We start from the raw sequence: 20,126 nt of genomic DNA, 5'->3' as shown, positions 1-20,126 counted from the left end.
AACACATGATACCAGAATGTACGCATTACTTAAATAATAAGAACGAGTCTACTTAAATGCACGCCATTGACGTCAAATATTACAGACTTTGACTTTTAGTGAGTTTCTTTGCTCAAGAGAAATCTGATATCTTACTTATTTTAGTTAAGTTCCACAACTCACGAATTGACGTTTTCGTGATTCAACTACACTTCCCAGAGTCGCAACTTCCGACAGCTCATTCCTCTGAGGTAATTGGAGATAAGAAACGGAGGTAAGTAAAGCGCGATTCCATTGGTGCTTCGGCGTTAGTCGTCATTCTACTAAAAGAGGGGTTACGCTGAAAATGGCGGCGTTCTCTGGCGAGATATGGAGGAATGAGCTGCCTAGGCACGGCATTTTCACTAAATTACGCGACAAGCTTAATACGGAGCCCCAGGCCTGCGGCAGGAGATTTGCCAAAAACCTGACGTTTTGCCTGGACGGTGATTTTTTTGTGTGGGACGACGTGGACAGTGTGTTTTACACCACCAATCTGAGGCGACTGAACGCGGAGAGCGCGGATGGCGCGAGGCACCAGGTTCGCGCGCCGGTTTGTCAAACACACAGCCGCAGAGAAACACGTTTTCTTTACCACACGCTTACTTTACCACTAACTGCACTTTTTATTTGTACCGTATCTGTTTTTGTTCTAAGTCAGCCTGTATTTTTTTACGGTGCGAGGCGGCACGAAATTGGCACTCCAGCCACCGGAAGAAACCTCACTTGTCTATTCGGACCAGTGTGGTGCTGAGTTATCACCCTTCACATGGCTGCACTCGGGTTTTCATCCCTGAGGTGGTTTGTCGTGTGGTGGGTGCGGCAACGCACTGTAATCAGTGCATGCTCCGTACCATTCTCAATTATATCAACAGTTTGTGTAGTTTGTACATGTGTTTTAGGTGGATTCAGCCTCATATCTACTACGTCTTGGTAGTGAAACGTGAATTGGAGCCAAACGAAAGACCCCTGTGCTTTGCTGGGTGAAGGTGGTCTCTGTATGTAAGAGTTTTATTATGTTGTAAATAGTCTGTAGGGTTTGCAAATTACCCCACGCTTTCGATGTAACTAATTTTAGGATTATAGTGGAATAATATTTCTTGCAGGAGCGTTAAAGTCACGCCAGATGCGTGAGAGCGGGCAATCCTGCGTTATGAGTTAAACTCCCAGTCTGTCGTGCCTGACCCGCCTTTACCTTAGTTTCTCTAAACCAGGGGCAGCCCTTATACTCATTCTTTAGGAGTTCCTGTTACTCCGTTTCCCATGGTGTTTCAAGTGCTGTCCTTGGGTTTAAGAGTGAAGGCTATAGTTAAATTGATGACAAACAGAATTGGCAGTGACAATTTAAATGTTAATGACATGTTGACATGAACACTGTTGTTATATATGAGTTGTCCCGGAGAGGTCTGGGTGGAAGTTAATATAGCAGATTGACAGGGTTATTTCTGCTTTCCAAACCCGAAATGAATTGTGTTTTTTGCAGAAGACAGTCACATTCTATAGATCTTGTATGTCTGATTACAGAAATAATGGCACCCCCACTTGGCTGAGCCAATCGTGGGTTGCGAATGCATTGGACTCTGCCCCTCTTTCCCATCAGACCCTGCTGTGCATCAACCCACCCCGGTTTGATGTGTGTGAGGTGCTGCTCAGCCCCACGCAGTACCATGTGGCCCTCATCGGCCGCCGTGGGGCCACGGTCGTGGAGCTGCCCCAGCGATGGGGCAAGAAGTCAGAGTTCGAGGGGGGGTGCAGCGAGATCAATTGCAAGTGAGTAGCATCCCCTGTCTCTCTACTTGTCATACCCCTGTTAATGGTCAGGTGACAGATTGACTTGTGATTGGGGGTGAATCTCAATATCAAGAATGCAAAGACTACTTGTGGTCCTGGCAAGACCTGTCTTGCCTTCCAAGAACCAACTTGCAGCATAATGAATCATGGGATTGGTGTTGTTCGACGAGGATGCTACTGATGTGTCTTTAATATTTGAAGCGGAGCAAGACCAACATCTGGGAATTTTTACTGTCCTCTATATTTGTGTTTTAGTATTGGAACTGGTCTTCAGCAATGGTAGATAACGTAAAACGGGTACATGAGAACACAAGTATGCACAAGTAATATATATTGAAATTCACCCTGGCTCTCCACTTGTCACACTCCCTTTCAGGTGACTCTTTGTCAGACGACTCATTGATTTGTGATTGAGTTTTTTTTAGAAATGGCACCATGTTTTTTTCTGGTCCGATGCAATACAGAATGCAATGCTTGTTAGAAAGTATTTTTTCCATGAAGATACTCGCCGAGTTTGGTTGGAGGTGGCACAAGATTCGATAGACAGCTGCCTTGATTTTTCCTGGGCAGAGAATTACCAGGGAAAAAACTAGGAATAAATATCTATGACTGTACAGAAGCTGTGTAAAGATATTTTTATGGCATTGGTGTTAATACCTTATGGCTGAATTAATGCTATGGCATGGTGTCATGTTGGTAGGGTCCTCACTGAGATGAATACACGATTTTTTTTGTTAATCCTTGCATTTTTTTTTTTTTTTTTTGTGGATAAATTTGTGTTGTGTAGCCAGCCCTATATCACAAAGCAGGATTTCTTCCTTAGCTGAATAACTTTTAAAGTATTTAAGCCTGGATGTAGGCTAAAGCATTTGTGGTTATAGCTCAAATTTGGAATGAGCTGCCTCTGCATATTCATCTGGCCCCAACATTCTTTGACTTTTGACTCTGCATAGGAACTATTTTTTGTCTGTTTACTTTTACAATACTTTGGTTTACTTGAGTCCTATCTTACAAATAGAACCTTCTCGTTGAATATAGGCACTTATTCCTCCTTTATTGCAGCCGTTACCTGCGGTGAGCTACAAGGCTCTGTTTTAGGTCCCCTGCTCTTTTCCTTGTATATGTTCCCCCTGGGAAATATACTATAAAACCACAATGTCCGTAACCCACCATTTTTATGCTGATGACAGTCCATTTAAATTGTGGTACCTTAAATCTGACATGTTATCCGGCTAAGCAAGAAATCCAGCTTTTTGATGTGGGTGTCCTGTTAACAGGCTGCACAAGATGGCATTTGGCTCTGCTTTCAGTGTTTAATTCCAAAAACATTTTGGCTTTCCGAAGAAGCATGAAAGTTTTTGTCATGCTGTTATGTCTAAAACTATTGGGGAGGGGATCCTTCCCCAAGTGGAGGAGTTTAAGTATCTCGAGGTCTTGTTCACGAAGTGAGGGAAGGATGGAGCGGGAGATCGACAGGCGGATCGGTGTGGCATCAGCAGTGATGCGGATGTCATGTTGAAGAAAGAGCTGAGCCAAAAGGCAAAGCTCTCAATTTCCCAGTCGATCTACGTTCCTACCCTCACCTATGGTGATGAGCTATGTGTAGTGACCGAAAGAACGAGATCGTGAGTGCAAACGGCCGAAATGAGTTTTCTCCGCAGGGTGGCTGGGCTCTCCCTTAGAGATAGGGTGAGGAGCTCAGTCATTTGGGAGGGACTCAGAGTAGAGCCACTGCTCCTCCACATAGAGGGGAGCCAGATGAGGTGGCTCGGGCATCTGATTAGGATGCCTCCTGGACGCCTCCCCGGTGTGACGTTCTGGGCATGTCCCACTGGGAGAAGGCCCCGGGGAAGACCCAGGACACGCTGGAGGGACTATATGTCTCGGCTGGCCTGGGAACGCCTCGGAATTCCCCCGGAGGAGCTAGTTGAAGTGGCCGGGGAGAGGGAAGTCTGGGTTTCCCTGCTGAGACTGCTGCCCCCGCGACCCGACCTCGGATTCAGCGGAAGATAATGGATGGATGGATGTTATGTCTAAAACTAGCTTGATTCTTTCATTACGGGTCTAAGTGAGTTAAAGGTTAAAGTGGATCAAAGTGAAGTTTAGCACTCTCTCCCCCTGGAGGCAGTTCAGATGCACTGCGGCTTAGAGTAAACACCTGTGATCCATGTGGCTTTCCTCCCACGGGATGCAAAGTTTAGTTAACACTCACACTGAGCCAGAGGAAGGCATCCCTCCCCAGCTCTATTGTCCCTGTTTTGTCCCCTAACCCCCCCCCCCCCCCCCCCCCCCCCCGCCCTCAGAACCCAGCCTTCCCCATGTGACCGCCATGTTTCCTTCCCAGGACCATCCCCGTGGCCGAGCGCTTCTTCACTAGCTCCACCTCCGTCACCCTCCAGCAGGCTGCCTGGTACCCCAGCGAGACAGAGGAGCCCCACTTGGTGCTACTGACATCTGACAATACTCTCAGGTGAAGACAGGGGGTGCCATCATGTTGCCGTCTCCATCTTACTCAGCTGGTTATCTCCCTCTGGCTGGCACCCCAGTTACCCCATACCTAATACCCTCAGAACCTTAAGGCTGCATGTTTACCCCTTGGCCAGTACCCTTTAACAGACTGAATCCCTAGACACCTTTTGAACCCCCTGGGAGTTCTCCTCTGCGCTGTACTCAGCGATCCTGCTGTGTGTGTGTGTGTATCCGGCAGATTCTACAGCCTGAAAGAGCCTCAGAGCCCAGCGCAGGTGCTGCCTGTGTCCCAGTCTGATGAAGAGGGGGCCGTTCACACCAGGGGGTGAGCCTGCTTTGTATTATAATTTTTTCCCATACAAGTCGATATCAATAAATATCACAATTTTTGCTTAAGCAGATTCATAACATGAAAATGACCAATGGTAAACTGAAATTTAATTTTAATAAATAAATCATACACTCAAGTCAATCATAAATCATTGACTTGTGCTGTAATGCTAGAAAATGTTGACATTGTTTGCTGCTGAGTTTTTTTTCTCTGACGTGCTTGTTGATCGTTGGGTTTAACACTGCAGTTAGTTGTCATCCATCCCGTAATAAACAATAAAATGGTATGACCTGTTTCAATATGATACATGATTTGTCCCGTATTTCTTCTGGCTGTTAAATGGAAACCCTAATTGCTAGTGTCTTTCTGCATGCATTCTGTATGTTCTACTGGAGGGCAATAAGTTGGTGAAATAAGTTAGTAGTATTTCCAATTGTAGTTGGTACACTTTTCCGGAGAGTTTACAGTATTCAGGACCTGTCTTGCATATTGGACTTTAAACTGCCACACCACCTACGTCTTACCTTATCTACGATTTCTCCTTTTTAAAATGAAGGTTGTGGCTGCTGAGCTATCAGTTTCTTCACTGTCACTTGAAGTTTCCTCTGAGGGCGTGCTTATCTCTTCCATGCATGATATTACCAAAACAGTACCATGTGCTGTGCTTCGCTAACTCAATCAACCTTGATCTGCATGTGCTTGGCATTGGTCATCTGTTCTTAGTTAAATATGATTGTTCGTTTCTGTGACGTGGTAAGTGATGTGCAGCAGTATTCCTTATCGACCGTTGATCAAAGTTTTTCATTTTCTTATTTAAATTTTATTTGCCGATAATTTGATATATCATTTATATCACCCCGCTGTAACATGCGTTGTGTGGCTAGGATGCTGCGCCTCTTGATGAAAGGTTGTGTGTTCAAATCCCAGGGCTGGCAGAGTGATATCATCATTGGGCCTCTGAGCAAGGCTGTTATCCCCCAGTTGCTTTAGGGACTGGGTGACCCTGCTTTCTCCGAAACCTGTGTTACCTTGGATAAAAGTGTCTAATTATTCACCCCCCCCCCCTTTCTATTAAGAGAGGTACATAACTGATCTCACCCCCTCTTTTTGTTGCTGAGTTGACTCCTTGTAAAGTGTGATGGGATATTCTCGCTCGCAGCCGATCCTATGCTGCTTCTCTTGGGGAAATTGCCGTGGCATTCTCCTTTGGCCCGCCGGTGACCACGGCGCCACGGAGGCCTGTGTCCCACCTCGCCAGGGAGGAGCTGCCTGCATACCCACTCTACATCCTGTACGAGAATGGCGAGACCTACCTGAGCTACGTCAGCCTGGCGCACAGGTAATACCGTGCTGGACATTGGATGGCGGGGTGGGCCAGAGCCCCACCAGGAAGCCCCCCCATGACACATGACCATGTCACCCTCCTCTAGTGGCAGCAGTCTGCGGAAGCCTGGAGGCCCCCTGCCCATGTACCCCGCAGCTGAGGACAACTACGGCTACGATGCTTGTGCTGTGGTCTGCCTGCCCTGTGTGCCCAACATCCTGGTCATCGCCACAGAATCGGGTACCCTGTACCACTGTATCGTACTGGAGGCCGAGGACGAGGATGAGCACACGGGGAGTGCTACAGGCCAGGGTGAAGCCCAGCGATGGGCACGGGGCTCAGAGGCTGTGCCCTCGCTTTACGTGTTTGAGTGTGTGGAGTTGGAACTCGCTCTGAAGTTGGCCACCGGGGAGGAGGAGGAGTCAGTGGAGTCGGATTTCACTTGCCCAATCAGGCTGCACCAAGGTAAGATCCATACCCCTCTTTACTCTAGGAGCCCATGTTTGAGAAGTACCTGGATTGGCCACTAGGGGGGCCGTTTAGCCCAAGGGTGCTTTTCCACCGCACCAGGTATCATACTGTTGGTACTTTTCCGTTTTCCATTGACTTCCGGTCAGGTACCAGTACCTAAAGTGCCAAACCAACTGGGGTACTTTTGAGGTGTGACTTGAAATGCTTTCTTTGTGGATTAGTTGCCTTTAAAACAGTTGCGAATACAAAAAATGATGATGAAGTAAAAAAAAATAAAAAGTAATAATGGATACGTGGACCAGTGAAGAGACCCAAGCTTAAATTGCTATCTGGTCTGAAGAACTGATCTAGTAAGACCAGGATTCAATTCAGTTAAATCCAATCCAATTTTATTTGAATAATGCACTTTAACAATATTACGTTGTCTCAAAACACTTTAATTATCCCTGCCGAAATCCCCCAGTTAGCAAGCAAGAGGCAACAGTGGCAACTCCCTAGAAGGAAGAAACCTTGGGAGGAACCAGACTCAGAGAAACTACATCCTCCAGGGGGCGGCAGAGGAAGTCAAACGAACAAGATGGAAAAATACTGTCCAAATTTTAAAACTTGAGTCTCGATGTGGAGGGCAGGTGGGTGATGGCACATGGGTGCTGGTGCTATTTCTGACAGGAGGATGACCAGTGGTACAGCAGGGTAGGCAGAATATCTTGATTTTTATTTTTTTTTGTACATTTTTTGGGGGGTTTCTCATGGCAGGATGGCATAACAACAAAGTATTTTGTGTAATATACTAGGACAGCGCTGTATTGGAAATTTTTCAGATATCGCATTGTGATTTTGTTCTAATAAATATTGGGGTGTTTATAAAGAGTTCACCATCGTGATTTAAACAAGAAGAATGATTATGATTGAGAATGCATACAGCACTCATTCAAAAGCAGCGGAGGTAAACTTTTAAACAGATTTTTAAACACGTTCTTGAAAAGGAATGGTCATTGAAATGACAACTGTTTTTCTATGACAGTAAAAACCTATTTGAACAAACCTAATGTTAATCTAGCAATGAAAGGATGAAATGTGCATAACATGCGATGTTAGTATTAATATCTCACATTGTCCAGCCCTATAAGAGATAAGAGACTTTGTCATTGTATCAGAAATGCAACAAAATTTATTTCGTAGCTCGTGGCTCAGCAGCAAAGAGGTATACATTAATGTATCACTTTAATATAGAATATAGTTATAAATATTTAAAAAAAAAAACAAGTATTAGTAAAATACAATATAAAAATATTTTCCCTAGTGCACTCTACAGTGTGCTGGATGGAAAAATAAGCTACATTATTTACAGATTTAGGTATTTGCAAGTCAATGTGATTTTAAAGTAACCGAGTGCATATCAGCAGCAATACAGAGGTGTGGAAGTGATTTAATGGTCAGTGTTCTGTAGTGGGAAGGGGTGTGACGGAGGCCACTGCTCTCCGGGAAAAAGCTGTTCCTCAGTCTGTTTGTTTGTGACTTGATGGTCCTGAATTTTTTGCCCAATGGGAAGGGGACGAACAGTTTGTAACCAAGGTAGGTGGGGTCCTTTATGTTGCTAGCCTTCCTACATAGTTAGCTAGCATAAACATTGTTTAGATCTTGGAGCTTCGTACCCACGATCTTATAATATACTACAGCCATTTTTCAGTTTCAGTGCAAACCTCCCCGCCTCGCGTTATGTCATTTGGCACCAGTACCAGATTTTATGCCAGTATAAAACCAACGCCTTGAAGTACTGTACTTCTGGTACTTTCTTGAAGCATCAAAAGTTCAGTTCCTGGTGTGATGGAAGAGTGCCCTGAGAGGGACTGTAGAGTTTCCAATGTACAATTTTAGCACCTCTGGTCAGATGATATGTGGTGATTTTTTTTTTGGTAAAAGTTAATACATCCTCTGCAGGGAAAAAAAATCTCTGTATAATGTATTGAAATTTTAATTGTTGCTACTTTGCAGAATTTTACAAAATGGGGAGAGAGAAATAGAATGTGGGATTTTGGGCACAGAGAAATATTCCTAGGTCATCTTGCACTGTATGTTTGAAGTCTACCCACAGATCTGGGGACTGTGAATGCTGTTTTTAATCTCATAATGTATTGTTGCAGCTCATGGTTGATTTGAGGTATTTTTGGATTATTGTGCAATATCCAGCCTCTCTCAGCTTCATTTTCTTCGCCAACATTGCAGTATTAGGTTGCACATTTTGTAATGATTGTGATCATTCCCACAACCAGTGCAGTATTTCCTGCACCACTGCCCAAAGTGCAGTTCCAAAGAATGACAGGTGCACCCCATGCTTAACAGTTGCCAAAATCTTCAGAGGTTCCTCTTTTTTGGTGATTGTAAGTGGTTTCCAAAAAGCCTCTGATTTTTCTGAGGCTTTTGCTGTGTTCTTTACGCCTCGACTTTCATATTGAGATAGTAGGTTAGGGTGCAAAATGTTTGCATGCAAAGCTGCACTATTCCTTGTTGTAGCCCTGCTCCCACGTCAGTAAACCCTGCAGCCGAACCTTTGCAGTGACATGGCGGTTTTCTTTTGATTTGCAATATTTGCATTCCTTGCCGAGACTGGTCTTATTCTTTCAGATCTAGACTTCACATTTAACCATTTTCTGTAAAGGTGCATTTCTTAATAGAAGTTAACAAGATGGAAACTACAATCGAGGAAGCTTCTGGATATCTATCTTTACCCTTCCCCCTCTTTGTAAGGCTTGAAGGATGGAATTTAAGCATGCAGTTTCAACCAAGGGTGCTCAATCTTTTGCACGCAGTAGTAAGTTTAGAGAAGTTATGGCAGGTTAAGCAGAGGTTACTGTAATCTAATAGTCCTACTTTATTGGCCAGCAGATTAGTCTTACAGTTCTACGTCAGACCTCTTCTGTTTACATTTCAAATCAGATGCTTTTATCCTCTCGGTCTGGAACGCCATCTGTGCAAAGGAATATTCTGTTTCCGGGTCAGTGCTGACCACAGGAAAAGTTCTATCTAACCATTGACTCAATGAAAGTTGGAGGCAGTTGTCAAAACTGTGTATTGATAAGTTTAAGATAATAAGATAAGATGAGAAAAAACTTTATTTATCCCGAGGGAAATTCTTTTGTCCTTTACATGCTCAGTGCAACAATAGGAGTAAAGGTAAGGTGAAGAAAATAATAGTGCAAAATAGCTATGAGTGATACTGTATTGTAACTTTATATAAATACACATAAATACTCATACTCTGTAGAAAGTTAAAAAAGAAAAAAAAAACTATAACTAAGCTATAACAAACATAATAAAATAACAGATTATTAGTGCATGTGTAATGAAAAGTGAAAAGTGTTTGTGCCTTGAATAATTGCAATAGCAGCATGTGATGATGGATAAAACACACATTCGATAACGAACAGAGGAGTAATATTGCCCGATCCAAATGAGTCTTGATGACAGATTCTGAAAAAGTCATCTACAGAATGAGGAAGAGTTATACAGCCTTATTGCCACCGGTAGAAAGGATTTCCTGTGGCGTTCGGTTCTGCATTTGGAGGCAATTGGTCTTTTGCTGTGGGAGCTCTGATGACCCATCATGTCTGCGTGATTGGGGTGGGAGGGGTTGTCCATGATGCTGAGAAGCTTTTTCAGCATTCTCCTCTCAGACACTCTGCCAGGTTCTCCAGTCTGACCCCCAGGACAGAACCAGCCTTTTTAATCAGCTTGTTCAGCCTGTTGGCATCAGCTGCCTTCACCCCATTGCCCCAGCACACAGCTGCAAAAAACACTGTGCTCTCCACCACAGAGTGATAGAACATAGTCAGCATTTTCCTACAAACATTGAAAGATCTGAGCCTCCTTAGTAGGTAAAGCCGGCTCTGCCCTTTCTTGAAAACAGTATCTGTGTTCTTGGACCAGTCCAGCTTACTGTCAATGTGAACCCCCAGGTATCTGTAATTCTCAACCACCTCAACATCTGTTCCTCTGATGGTGACAGGGGTGGAAAGAGGAGCCTGCTTCCTAAAGTCCACGACCAGTTCCTTTGTCTTTGTGATGTTTAGCTGTAAATGGTTCAGCTCACACCACTCAACAAAGCTGTCCACCACACTCCTGTATTCATCCTCCTGTCCGTCCCTGACACAGGCCACAATGGCAGTCATCAGAGAATTTCTGCAGGTGACACGACTGGGACCTGTACCTGAAGTCAGACGTGTAGAGGTTGAAGAGGAAGGGAGATAGGACAGTCCCCTGTGGCACCCCCATGCTGCTCAGGATGCTATCAGAGCAGCAGCTCTTCAGCCGGACATGCTGTGGTCGATTTGTTAGGTAGTCTGTAATCCAGGCTACCAGTGGGGCGTCCACCTGCATTTCCGTGAGCTTATTCCCCAGCAGTGATGGTCTGATTGTGTTAAAGGCACTGGAGAAGTCAAAAAACATGACCCTCACAGTGTTTCCTACAATGTCCAAATGAGAATAAGCCTGGTTCAGCAGGTAGATGATTGCGTCCTCTACGCCGATGTGGGGCCGGTACGCAAACTGTAGGGGGTCCAGCCAAGGCTCCACCTGCAGCCGCAGATGTTTCAGGATAAGTCTCTCCAGCGCTTTCATGACATGTGAAGTCAGAGCCACTGGCCTGTAGTCACCGGGGGTCGAAGGGTGGATCTTTTTGGGGACAGGAACCAGACAGGATGTCTTCCAGAGTGATGGGACCCTCTGCAGTTTCAGACTCATATTGAATATCAGATGTAGAACTCCACACAGCTGGGCAGCACAGCACCTGAGGGCCCTGGGACTGATGCCATCAGGACCTGCAGCTTTACTGGGCTGAAGTCTACACAGTTCCCTTCTGATGTCATCCGGTGAGAGGGACAGAGAGAGACAGTCTATGGGGGCAATAGACGGAGTAGGAGAATGGAGAAGGTGAGAAGGGCTGAGTGTGGGGGGAGGAGACGTAGGGGAGTCAAACCTATTGAAGTGCAGATTTAAGTTATTTGCACATTCCACGTCTCCATCCATCCCAACACCTCTCTTTTGTTTCAGACCAGTAATGGCCCTCATTCCATTCCACACATCCCATGAGTTGTTTTCCTGGAGTTTACTTTCCAGCTTCCTCCTGTAGCAGTCTTTCCCCTCGGTTATCTTAAGTTTAAGTTCCCTCTGTACCAGTTTAAACTGTTCTTTGTCACCGTTACTGAAAGCTCTCTTCTTTTTGTTGAGTGTGGCTTTGATGTCTTTAGTTACCCAGGGTTTATTGTTGGGAAAGCAACGAACAGTTTTTTTTGGGAACAACAGTGTCCACACAGAAGTTAATGTATTCTGTGACGCTGTCTGTCAGATTGTCTATATTGTCCCTATGGGCACTGCAAAGAACATCCCAGTCTGTAGCCTCAAAGCATCCCTGTAGAATCTCCTCTGTCTCCCTTGTCCATCTTGTCACAGTTTTCTTGACTGCAGGTTGTCTTTGAACGGCCGGTTTGTAAACAGGCTGAAGATGGACCAGGCTGTGGTCAGCCCTGCCCAGGGGAGGTAGAGAGATGGAGTTGTATGCCTCAGTAGCATTGGCATAGAACATGTCCAGTGTTTTATTGTCTCTGGTTTTGCAGTTTACATATTGCTTGAAATTTGGTAGAACAGTGGAGAGGTTTGTGTGATTGAAATCACCCGTGACAGCCATAAAGGCGGCCGGACTTCGAGTCAGGATGTCCGCGGTCACCGAACTGATGACGTCATACGCCTGCGCCGCGTTAGCGTCGGGGGCTATGTAAACAATAATGATAACGACGAGGGAAAACTCCCTGGGCAGATAATATGGCCTGAGACCGACTGCCAACAGTTCAATGTGTTTAGTACACACAGCCATCTTCACCTTAACGTGACTGGGGGAACACCAGCGGTTGTTTACATAAAGAGCGAGTCCTCCTCCCCTCTTCTTCTCACTCCTGACGGTGTCCCTGTCCGCTCTCACACACTGAAACCCGTTTAAATCCACCACAGAGTCGGGTATGTTTTCATGCAGCCATGTCTCCGTGAAACACATAACACTGCACTCCCGGAAAACTTTCATAGTCCTTGTTAGCGCGGCCAGCTCGTCCATCTTATTCACCAGAGATCTAACATTACCAGTCACAACAGACGGGAGAGCAGGACGAAATCTTTTCATCTTCTGCCGTTGTGCTTTCCCGGCTCTGCAGCCACGGTAGTTCCTCTTGAACTCCGCGGGGATGTCGTGCCGAACGCCGGCGCGGCTGTGCTGCCGGAGCCCCAGCAGCTTGCCTCGACTGTAAACAAGGGAGCCGTGTGGCGTCGTATTCATCGCAGCGGCGTGCAGGAGTAGTTATCCTTAACGTGTCTTGATAATTTAAATAATTACTCTATCAATACAAATACTATAAACTAAGACACTAACTATATAAACTAAAATAAATAAAGAAAACAGAAAAGAAGAAAAGCAACATAGATGCACAGAGCACGCAGGACAGGCTGCCGTCCGAGACGGCGCCGGAAGTGATGACTGTGCAGGTTGTGAAAATTTCCTTGTTGCAGTGAGATGAGGATTGGATGTAATATGTGAAGGATTTACTTGTACTGTATAAATTGGTGGCTGCATGGTGAACATGCCGACACACCTGACTTGTCAGCCATCTCCTCTCCTGCAGATCCACTTTGCCAGTACCGATACCACTGTACCCATGAGGCTGGCGTGCACAGTGTGGGCCTCACTTGGTTCAACAAGCTGCAGAAATTCCTCCAGTCTGGTGGGTTTTCCCAACCCTGACCCCTTACATCTGGCCTGGTGAGCATGCCTAACCTAAACTCCTGGCCTTCCCTAATCTCTGGGCTCTTTTTTCTTGCACAGATGAAGAGGATAAGGACAGTCTGCAGGAGTTGGCGGCTGAGCAGCGCTGTGTCGTGGAGCACATCCTTTGCACCCGGCCCCTGAGCAGCAGGTGGGAGCTCATTCTGTCGTTGAGGCATCAGCCATCCAAATGTCTTCTAACAGCGGGAGGGTTGTGTCGTGTTAACACAGGGTTTGTATAGTCATGAAATTCATGGAAAAAATAATGGAATTAAGAAACAACATTTTCTAGACCTGGAAAAGTTATGGGAAATAAAAAATATCAGAAAGGTTTGGAAAAGTCTTGGCATTTGAATGTTGATTTAAAAAAAAAAAAAAAACCATAACCCAGTCTCTTGATTATAATTTTTTTTCTGCATTGATTGTGAGTGGGGGGCGGCATGGTGGTGCAATGGTTAGCACTGTTGCCTCACACCTCTGGGACCCAGGTTTGAGTCTGCCTGGGTCACGTGTGTGGGGTTTGCATGTTCTCCCCATGTTGTCGTGGGGTTTCCTCCAGGTACTCCGATTTCCCCCCAGAGTCCAAAGACATGCTGAGGCTAATTGGACTTGCTAAATTGCCCATAGGAGTGCATGTGTGAGTGAATGGTGTGTGAGTGTGCCCTGCAATGGGCTGGCCCCCCATTCTGGGTTGTTCCCTGCCTCGTGCCAAATGGATGGATGGATGATTGTGAGTGTGGATAGCTGTTGGGGCAGAAAATTAGACAAAATTTTAGATATGGTAAAAATGTCCATGTTTTGGTGACAAAAAAAAACCATGTACACATGCATTGTTATGCAGCATCAACAGGGTACAAATGTGCATGTTAAAGTATTTCATTTGTTTCTTATGCATTGTGTTTCTTATGTTGTATCATTACCATATAACATTTTGCCTTTTAATCGTAATCACTCAAAATTTGAATTTCAACAAAGACGTTCATTTTGCCTGATAAGCTGAATTATATGTCTGACTTGGAACAAATGAAGTAAAAGACAACGAGCTGTGTGAATTCATTAAGCTGGCCGGGTGGCCATGTTTATGTTGCATTGTAGGGACATTTTTTGGTTTTGTGTAAGGCTTGAATTTTGTTGGGTAACGTATAGTTAAGGGTAGGTTAGGTAGGGGTTAAGGTTGTCAGTTGGGATTAGGGTTATGCCCATGTAAATGAATAGAGTCCCCACAAAGATATTGCCAACCTGTGTGTGTATGTGTGTGTGTTCACCTGGGCTGCAGTCTGGCAGTTTATTATGGTGCATCCTGACCACATGACCCCGAGAAAATAGTTTTATATATAATAATGTTAACTTGAGTGTAGAATGTGTATGGTGTATGAATGTGTGGTGTTTTGAGACGCCACAGTGCACTTTGCATATAAACATTTCATATGTTATCTGTAAAAAAAGATGTTTCTGTTATAAGCACAAGCTAATTAAATACAAAATGTATAAAGTTTGAGTATCAGACAGTTTAAAAATGGATGTGTGGAGGGGACGTGTCATTGAAGTGGTTACTGGAAGGAACAAATTTTAATGTAAACATTTTCAAAATTACAATTCCACTCGTGTGAACAGCTGCCACACACCCAAGGAGCTTTCCTTTCTACAGGGGTTTGATAATGAAACATCTGGTTTTAGATGACAATCTATCAGTCTGGTGTAGGGCCTCTTTTTGGGGCCAATACAGCATCAGTTCATCCTGGGAATGATAGGTACAAGTCCTGCACAGCGACCAGAGGGCTTCTGAGCCATTCTGCTTGCACTACGTGACACTGGTGGAGGAATACGTTTCCTGACTCACTCCTCCAAAATACCCCAAAGCTCATCATTTAGATCTGATGCCTCTGGTTATGGGAGATGTTCAGCTTCACTTTCATGTTCATCAAACCACTCTGTCACTAGTCTTGCTGTGCTTATTTCTGCATTATCCTGATACACACCACCACCTTCAGGTTATGATGTACTATTAGGTGAACATTGTCCTTCAGGATGATTCAGTGGTCCTTGGCAGTGATGTGCCCATCTAAGACAACCATCACTGATCCACTCCCCATGCTGCACTCTGGGTACTCAACAGTCATGGTGGTATGCTTCTTTGGGAATTCTCCACAACATAACACTCCTGGATGTGGAAAAGACAGCGAAGGTGGACTCATCAGAAAATTGTACATGTTTCACTTTGTCCACAGCCCAAGATCTATGCTGCTGGCACCATTAAAACAAACATTTGACATTGGCAAAAGTGACCAAAGGTTTGGGTATTGTTGCCTGACCATGAATATTGACCCTGTGGAGCTCCTGGTGGACACAGGAGGGTCGAGGTGCATATTTAATTCTGCAGTGAGTAGGGCAGCTGTGTTTTATGGGTTTTTGGATACAATCCAGATTAGTGCCCGGACATCCCTTTCAGACAGCTTCCTCTTGTGTCCACAGTTACTCTTGTTAGATATGGTCTGTCCTTTGTGGTAGTATGCCAATATTACCCTGGATACCGTGACTTTTGATATACCACAAAGACTTCTTGTCCTGGTTACAGATATACCAGCAAGATGCACACCAACAATATGTCCTCATTTGATATGTCTCCCATTATGTTGTGTGGATTGCAATATTTTATGTACAGCTGTGATATTGCTCTGCTGATTCAACCTTCACGCTTTGCTCTTATTGATGGAATTTGCAGTCGGTGACGGTTGGCCATCAGATCATGATATATATAGGCGTGAAACCTCAAACACTATATTGACCAGTTTGTTTCATTGCCCAACCCTTGTACATGTTCAAATGCAAAGTGCACTGCAGCACATTGGGTATACTTCAAATTAACTTATTTTGTTCCTACTTTTGTGACATACACAGTAGGGTGATTCTGACGGTGCACACAGTGTCGTTTAGCACTAACTTTTCAAATGTTTCTTGTTATGGCAAATGTAAGGAGTAAATTAATGACTAATTATCTGGTGATGGCTAGAACAGATAATCCAGTGTGATTTAATAGTTATCCAGCTCACCATTATTAGACCAGATGGAAAGTAAACTCTGCAACCTATTTAATAGAATAGTGATCCTTTATTAACACCAGTGGCGATATTTAATGTATCTGAACAAGAGAGAAAAGTAGCATGCATGTCTGTGAAATTATGTGCAAAGGACGGTACATCCATATTAAAAGGATGAATGCAAGATCTTAATACCTGGTTCCTCTACACAAAGTATATGTTTGTAATGGTGTCACGCGATGATGATCACATAACTTGGTTCACTTTTCCTGAATAGGTGGGGAAAAAAAACTTTGAATCAATTCTTGGAAATTTAGCTTCAAGTCTTAGAGAAGTCATGAAAAAGTAATGGAAATTTGTTGATCAAAAAGTGTATGAAGCCTGTAACGTGTTAAAACAGTTTGAACTTCCTGGCGTGATTGCATGTGGTGGTATACCAGTTTCCTATTTCCTGCACCTTAGGCGAGCCTGCCTCCACTGTGGGGCAGCGTCCCACATGAAGAGGAAGCCTTGCTTGGGTGGCTTGCAGTACCAATATTGTCAGGTTTGGGAATCCAAAGTCTGTGTAGCCCACATTGACATTATCTGTGTTCCCTGTGCCCTAGCCTGTCGGCCCCAATTCGGGGCTTCTGGATCGTGTCAGACCTGTCCCTGGGGGCTACCATGATCTGCATAACCAATGCCTACGAGTGCCTGCTGCTGCCACTGCTGTAAGGCTGCCACCTACCCGTCCCAGAAAAGTGCCCTTGTTTGATTGTGGTATTGTTGATTGTGCCTTAGCAACTGTAATCTCTGGTCTTGCATTTACCTTAATAGGAGTTCCATCCGGCCCCCTTCCCCTCCCCTGCTCTGCTCACACCCGGGGCCGGCCTCTGGAAGCTCTCCACTGCGCGGGTTGGGCAGCGACACCTTCGAGCAGCACATCCGCAACATCCTGGCACGAAGTTCAACGAACCCCCTTCTGCTCAGGTAAACCTGGGAGGGCGCTGATTTGCCGTGGTTTCAGTGTGAGGTTGCTTGGGGTCAACTATGATGGTCTTCTGTAGTAGATCTGTCATTTTTCACTTTAAAGATATAGGATGGGAAGTCATTGTTGAAGCACGTTTAGCCAGTCAAGCTAGAGTCCAGTTGGCTCGCAGCCCCAAGTCCACAGCCGAGCCGTAACCCACAGGCTGTGTTTCAGGTCCGGGGACAAGGAGACGTCTTCTCCACTTCCTCCAGAGTGCCTGCAGCTACTGAGCAGGGCCACGCAGGTATTCCGGGAGGAATACATCCTCAAGCAAGACATGGCACGGGAGGAGATGCAGAGAAGGTACGGTTCATGCCGTTCCACCGAGGCTGGCAGCCTGAGGTTCTTGCCGTTTTAGACTGACATCTGCTGCTGTGACTTGATGGTCTGTCTCACACTCGATCACCACCCAGGGTGAAGCTGCTGAATGAACAGAAGAAAAAGCAACTGGCGGATTTGGCATTATGCCGGGAGGAGAGGTAAGCAGCTTGGCGGATTTGGCATTGTGCCGGGGGGAGAGGTAAGCAGCTTGGCGGATTTGGCATTGTGCCGGGAGGAGAGGTAAGCAGCTTGGCGGATTTGGCATTGTGCCGGGGGGAGAGGTAAGCAGCTTGGCGGATTTGGCATTATGCCGGGAGGAGAGGTAAGCAGCTTGGCGGATTTGGCATTGTGCCGGGGGGAGAGGTAAGCAGCTTGGCGGATTTGGCATTGTGCCGGGGGGAGAGGTAAGCAGCTTGGCGGATTTGGCATTGTGCCGGGGGGAGAGGTAAGCAGCTTGGCGGATTTGGCATTGTGCCGGGGGGAGAGGTAAGCAGCTTGGCGGATTTGGCATTGTGCCGGGGGGAGAGGTAAGCAGCTTGGCGGATTTGGCATTGTGCCGGGGGGAGAGGTAAGCAGCTTGGCGGATTTGGCATTGTGCCGGGGGGAGAGGTAAGCAGCTTGGCGGATTTGGCATTGTGCCGGGGGGAGAGGTAAGCAGCTTGGCGGATTTGGCATTGTGCCGGGGGGAGAGGTAAGCAGCTTGGCGGATTTGGCATTGTGCCGGGGGGAGAGGTAAGCAGCTTGGCGGATTTGGCATTGTGCCGGGGGGAGAGGTAAGCAGCTTGGTGGCCTGTGGCCCCCATGCCCACAGCATGCTGAAGGTTGCACTGCTCATTTGTAACAATGGCATTCATCACTGCCTGTGACCACTGGCCACCTGCTCTCTCAATGTATGTGGCATTAGACAAAATGTCTAAAATGTTTTTTTTTTTTTTTTTTTTAGTAAAGTAAAACCGAACACTTCTTTTTTTCCTGGCCTTTTAGCTGTGCAAGAGCAGATGGTCAGAAAGGAACTAACTTGTTTATTTTTAACCTCCAAAAAATTTCCTGCAAAAGTCTTACTGAAAGTGCTGATTTTGACCCTGCGTCCCCCCTGCCCCATTTTGCAGGAAGAGCCTGCGTGAGTCTGCTGAGCGGCTGGCCGATAAATACGAAGACGCCCGGTATCGACAGGAAGCCATCATGAACAGGTTTGTCTTCCTTCCACACCTGCCGTCGGAGAAGCCTGGGCCCACAGTGCCGGTTGGTTAAAATGCACATCTCTGTGGCAGGGTGAAGTACCTGCTGGGCAGCCTGTGTCGCCGGTTACCAGTGCTCTCCAATAGCGAACGGGATATGCAGCGCGAGCTACAGGCCATCAGCGACCAGCTACGCCATCTAGACAACGGCATCAAGCAGGTCAGAACATGGGCCTTCCTCAGAGCCAGGGCTACATCACAGCAAGGGAGGTTCCCCATGCTCTTGGCCCAGTGAATATCTGGTACAATTAACACTGCAATGGGATGTGAGGCAGGTGGCGCCACAGACACGTTGGGCCTAGACTAATAATAGAAAACCTCAACTGTCTCAAACAGGCAATGTGGTCAAAAATAAACTCCAGGCTGAAGTCGGGTAGCTAGTTACCATGACAATGCTGCTACCCCCTCCAATCTAAGGTTATGAACTTTGAGGACAGCTCATCCTCTCAATGACAAGCACAAATTTGCTGTAGGTCAGACAGGTTAGTTTTCCTCCAAAATAAAACCCACTGATGTACTGAACCCAGGCGCTGTCCCCCAGGTCAACATGAAGATGGGGTATCAGCAGAAGCAGGCGAGAGAGGGTGTGAAGCCCACCAGGGATAGCATCGTGCTCAGTGCCCACCAGCGGAAATGCATCCAAGGGGTCCTGAAGGAGCAGTGAGTGTCTGAATCCCACCCGGTTTCACAGGCCCCATGCATATTGTCTCCTCACTCTGACAGACTCTGTCTCCACAGGGGCGAGCACATCGCGGACATGATGAAGCAAATCAAGGACATCAAGAATCATTTCAGCTTCTGAAGCTTTTCTGTGCTCAGATCGGATTCTGCTGCAGGTCCAGACATAACCCTAACCCATCTGAATCTCTGGAGGCGTTTCTGCTGCAGATCCAGAAGCTTTAGTCCAAACAAAGCCAGTCTCAGCAGCAATGCTCAAAGATGATGGTAGAGACAACTGGCTTTTTAATGGGTTACCTCAGTGGTGAAAACTAACATGGTCATGTTGTCCTGTAAAAAAAGACTTGTATACATGCATTGAAACCTTTTATATGTCTACTTAATTTGAAGAATAAAGTTCATGCTGTGAAATCCCCCCCCCCCCGCTCCTTCTGACAAGGGGCTTTTTGACAACTTAAAAAGAATGAAGAGGAGGGTGGTCTGTCTGTAGAGACCGAGTCATGGAGGATGTGTGACTGGCAGTCGCCTTGCTGCATCACTGCCCAGCTTCCTGGAAATGTCACCACACACCACTGCCATGTGCTTGAGAAAGTCATGGGCTCAACATCACCTGTTTCTTTCAAATCTTCCTGC

General features: G+C 45.9%; 1 protein-coding gene across 2 annotated transcripts; it reads left to right on the top strand.

Annotated features, from left to right (window-relative positions):
• The first annotated feature begins 272 nt into the window (after positions 1–272).
• Positions 273–19,904, top strand: nup88 (nucleoporin 88). 2 transcript variants are annotated; one of them, XR_007398582.1, is made up of 16 exons: positions 273–559; positions 1,619–1,788; positions 4,154–4,279; positions 4,517–4,603; positions 5,769–5,948; positions 6,040–6,398; positions 13,070–13,168; positions 13,270–13,360; positions 16,853–16,957; positions 17,064–17,216; positions 17,431–17,559; positions 17,670–17,735; positions 18,687–18,767; positions 18,849–18,975; positions 19,343–19,475; positions 19,554–19,583. XR_007398582.1 is itself a non-coding variant. In XM_049017648.1 (16 exons), exons 1-16 carry the CDS (start codon positions 326–328, stop codon positions 19,615–19,617), a joined length of 2,190 nt encoding a protein of 729 aa, XP_048873605.1. In that variant the 5' UTR covers positions 274–325; the 3' UTR covers positions 19,618–19,904. The 2 variants fall into 2 exon arrangements, 1 of the variants encoding a protein (XP_048873605.1); XM_049017648.1 differs by having other exon boundaries at positions 274–559; positions 19,357–19,475; positions 19,554–19,904.
• Positions 19,905–20,126: the final 222 nt, after the last annotated feature.

The sequence above is a fragment of the Brienomyrus brachyistius genome, chromosome 6 (genome assembly GCF_023856365.1).
Source record: "Brienomyrus brachyistius isolate T26 chromosome 6, BBRACH_0.4, whole genome shotgun sequence".
Classification (NCBI taxonomy): Eukaryota; Metazoa; Chordata; class Actinopteri; order Osteoglossiformes; family Mormyridae; genus Brienomyrus; species Brienomyrus brachyistius.
This window is presented reverse-complemented; position numbering and strand designations above follow the sequence as displayed.